The sequence below is a fragment of the Echinops telfairi genome, unplaced genomic scaffold, assembly GCF_000313985.2.
Source record: "Echinops telfairi isolate 266 unplaced genomic scaffold, ASM31398v2 ScPeMD7_6;HRSCAF=24_0, whole genome shotgun sequence".
Classification (NCBI taxonomy): Eukaryota; Metazoa; Chordata; class Mammalia; order Afrosoricida; family Tenrecidae; genus Echinops; species Echinops telfairi.
In genome coordinates this window covers 9965303-9969457 of record NW_022103902.1, presented here as the reverse complement: position 1 = coordinate 9969457, position 4155 = coordinate 9965303, and the positions used below count along the sequence as shown (strand labels likewise).

The 4155-nt window shown below is 47.7% G+C and overlaps 1 protein-coding gene across 1 annotated transcript in view; it reads left to right on the top strand.

Moving 5' to 3' along the window:
• Positions 1 to 216: 216 nt before the first annotated feature.
• The window catches only part of DPPA4 (developmental pluripotency associated 4), a 13960-nt gene continuing 10021 nt past the window's right edge, over positions 217 to 4155 (top strand). Inside the window, exons 1-4 of the mRNA XM_045286218.1 lie at positions 217 to 293; positions 2332 to 2494; positions 3363 to 3508; positions 3653 to 3703. Of these exons, the coding sequence (XP_045142153.1) occupies positions 270 to 293; positions 2332 to 2494; positions 3363 to 3508; positions 3653 to 3703 (384 nt within the window). The 5' untranslated portion in view covers positions 217 to 269. The remainder of the gene's footprint in view (positions 294 to 2331; positions 2495 to 3362; positions 3509 to 3652; positions 3704 to 4155) is intronic.

Here is a 4155-nt window from a genome sequence, read left to right as displayed (position 1 = left end):
TAAGGGGTAGATAATGATGCTAAGGAGAGTACGGGAAAGGGCAGGAACTGTATTAATAATTCTCCCATGCCGTTTCCACCTCTGGAATCAAAAGGGACGCGATTTAGCATCTGTAAGACGAGGGGGAGGGAACGGAGGAGGGAAAAGACGAGAGAGCCTGGCGGTGGTAGGAAGTGGGCGGGCGGAGTTAAAAAAAACTGCCGCCGGGAGTCTGCGGCCACGTCGGTTGGGAGGAGGACTGTCTTTTGGGCAATCTCACCTTTCTGACCATGGAGAATGCAAAAGGCAAGGAGGTAAATGCGACCTGAATGGGTTTCTTTCCGTCTCTCTTTGATCTACTCACCTGTCTTCCCCAGCTCTCCTGGGTCCTTCTTTTGAGAAGGAAAAGCTTTGCCTTCGGATTTCTTCCTCTTTACTGGGTACACATAAATACAAGCTCTGGATATGATTGCCTCTCCGTCTGTTGGCCTTAGGAGATGAGGAGGGGGCGGGAGTGACTAACTTTGAAGGCAATTGTGCCCGGAGACTAGACAGCATGTCGGGCCTGGAGGGAAATGGTAGAAAGTGAAACGGGGCGAAGCTGTGAGTTTACATTCGGAAAAGACCAGGCCTCCTTCAATTTCCTTAGAAGTAGGCGCTGAGTCAAAGGCGTGGGCTCTGATCGCTTGTCACTTTCCTAAGCTCCTCAGGGTCAAGGAATAGTTAGAAGCCCGACCCATTGAGAAAGCCCTGCTTGCAAAAACTTAAAGGTGGAGGAAAGTTTTGCCTCGTTTCAGAGACGCTGAAGTCGTGGGAAACCTGAGGGTGCTCTCGGTTCCAACCTCTTTTCTAAAACCAGGTCATTTTGCCCTCTTAGTTTGACGATTTTTGTGAGGCCCTGAAAAGACTACTTTGTCTAGGAGTTATGCTAATGTAAGATGCAAATGAACAGGTAAACTGCTATACAGATGTAAAAATTCCATACAAATGCTAATTTGTCCAGTACTCCCACCTTTAGGCTTGCTGCTTCCCTGAGCCCTTCCTTAGAACTCGGTAGCCCCAGTCTATGCCTCTGAAAAGTAAAAGTAATAAATTGTTGCCACAATCCTGAGAACGTAATGAAAGAAAACGAGGGAAGAGTCAAAACTCTACCTGATGAAGGTCAGAAGCTCAATAAGTGCTTCTGTGCGTCAGATAATTATATCGTCACTGCCTCTTCCCTTCTTTTGTTTCAATTAACCAATATTTACTAAGTGCCTGCCCATATGGGGCTCGCAATCAAATAAATTACACAAGCATTGCAGTGGACAAGTGGCAGGAATGGGGAAGTATTAAGCAGGTTTGACTCAGCCTGTAAGACACACGCAAAAGAAAAACTGCGGTCACTTAGTTGATCCTCACTGCTATCAACTCTGTAAGACCGAGTTGAACAGCTTCGTAGGTTGCCAAGGTTCTAAACCTTTATGCAGGCCGACGCACTGACAAGCAGACTTTCTCCCTCCCGGCAGCTGGTGGATTCAAACCAGCCTATTAATCTGCCGTTGAGGGTTTTAGCCACTGTGACTTTACAGCTCCGGGGACAAGAAACGGTTCCCAAATAAAACAGCACTTGAAATAAAATGTAAGCATGTTAAAAGTTGGGCAGAAGAGGTACCTCAAGGCCACAGTAATGATATTTGGGAAAGTAACAATATTTGGGAAGGAATTTACGGCTGCTCTTGCAGACAATGAGTGGAGGCTGGAATGGGAGGCGAAGGCTGGTAGGTTAACGTCTCCAGATTTGGGGCAAACAAAGGGAGCCTATTTGATCGCATCCCTCTAGCCATACTTAAAACCAAACTCACTGCCATCGAGCCAATTCTGACAAATGCGGCTCATATAGGACAGGGCAGAACTGCCCCCGTGGCTTTCAGAGACTAACTGCACAGAGGTAGAAATCCTCATCTTCCTCCCCAGCAGCGGCTGGTGCTTCCGACCCCTGCAGTTAGCAGCCCAGTGCCTGACCACTAGGCCACCGGGGCTCCTCTAGGGGGAAGTGATTTATTTGATGGGGTAAAGAATGTAGGCAAGGGGGCTGGACAGTGGCTCTTGCCAGGCAACGGTAGGAGATCAAAGCAGAATCTACTGCTGTGTTCTGCACACTTTCAAAGTGGACTTCTTTTTCTTCATTGCTTCCCGAACTTCAGAGGAGGCTGTGCATTAAGGTGACGGCCAGAGAGCACGCAGGCTGCCAGCGGATTTGAATGACTTCTTAGGTTGTGTTCGACACTAGATAGCTTTAGCAAGCAGTGGGGGGGTGGGTCAGACATCACTGAGGAGCAAAGACTGGCTGAGCAGGATCTCTTTTCCCAGGGGAGCTCCACAGAGAAGCCTGCCGAAGAGTGTATCACTCTCAGCTTTGAGCCAGTGCCAGAACCTGAACTACCGTGGCCTACGAATGAACCAAGCACGTCGTCAACTGTACAAAAGTGTGCGTCTCAAGTGACTCAACGAAAAAGAATTAAAAAAGAAAAAGGTAAGGGTTCCACAATAAGCCTGGACAGAATGGGGGGAAATTTCCACCCTGCTCTCGTGGTTTAAATCTCATCTCCTACAGCCTTCTTTTGGCCGTGTATGCTCTTTATAGGAGTTCTGTCAGGTGGCATAGTGGTTTTGCACTAGCCTGCAATCTGCAAGATTTGCAGTTCGAAGCCACTAGTTGCTCTGCGGGAGAAAGGCTGGACTTTCTACTCCGTAAAAGAGTTACACCCTCAAACTCACAGGGCAGTTTTTCCCTGTCTGTTTGTGTCGCATTGTGCATCTGCCCTAGATGCTTGGGGCACGAAGTATGTTGTGAGTTGTCTTGCATGAGCTAGGCGTGTTTGGGCAGTCACATTCCTGACAGGCACCATTGATGAACTGAAACGGGTGGGGGGGTGGTCAAAGAGACAGTGCTGCTGTGACTGGGCTGGGTTGACAGACTCATGGGAACCTAGTGTTGCTAGGCGCTAGGTGGTTTATTTGACTTTGTGGAGTGAGAACAGACTAAGTATTAGGATTCAAAGTCCACCATTCCCCTGAGATTAAAATGACTGCTTGGCTGGTCAACTTCTAGGGTACGCACCTAGATTCCGTGTATTGAGGCTCACACAGGAGCAAGTATATGTGAATAATGGGGGACCGTATTTGGGGAGGTGAGAACGGGGATTTCGCAGAGGTAACGAGAGCCAGAGGCAATGTAATCTGACGTGAGCAAGTTAACTGTCCCATGGGGGTGTCGTGATGGGGATTCGCTGGATTAGGATAACTGAAGATACACATTTTCAGTTTGACGTTAAAAAGGAATGCCTACACGTTAATGACCTCTGTCTCACTCCATTCTGTCTCAACTTCCTTCCCAAAAGAGAGTTCGCAAAGCGATGACAACTTGAAACCCCGAAAGAAGATTCCGATTCCTCCATTACCATCAAAACTGCCGCCCGTTCACCTGGTTCACCGAGACATCCTGCGGGCATGGTGCCATCAATTAAAGCTGAGCACCAAAGGCCAGGTGGGGGCTCAGCGGAAGAGGGGAGGATGCTTCTCAGAGCGTGTGGGAACGGTGCAAGAAAATGCTCTTCTCTACCGCTTAAGCTGCCGAACAAACGAAGAACTGATACGATTTCATTATTAACTCATTTTTCTCTTGTCTTAGAAACTAGATGCATATAAGCGACTGTGTGAATATCGTTTCCCAAGTCAAAATGTAAGTAACTCTATAGGGAATGTAGCCAATTGGAACGTTTCGTCCTTGCCCTGACTGAGCTATATTGATAGTGAAAAGGGAGCCCACACATTCCCGAACATTCACTAATGTTCCTCCTTCCCTTTCCATTTCTGGTTCTGAGGGGGAAAGACATCCCACCTTATTTCCATACTTTCCATCAACTCTCTGCAGACAGTACTAAAAAATGAGACCAATGTTCTGATGGCTTTCATAAACATCCTGATAATGTATTCAATATAATATAAAGGGGGGGATGAGAAATACAACTTTCCTCTAGTTCCTAAATGTTTCCTCCCCGCTCCCACTACCATGACTCGAATTCGACCTTGCAAGTCTTGGCTAGACCAGAGGATGTACACTGGTACAGATAGGAACTGAAAATACAGGGAATCCAGGGCTCATGAGCCCTACAGGACCAGTGGTGTGAGTGG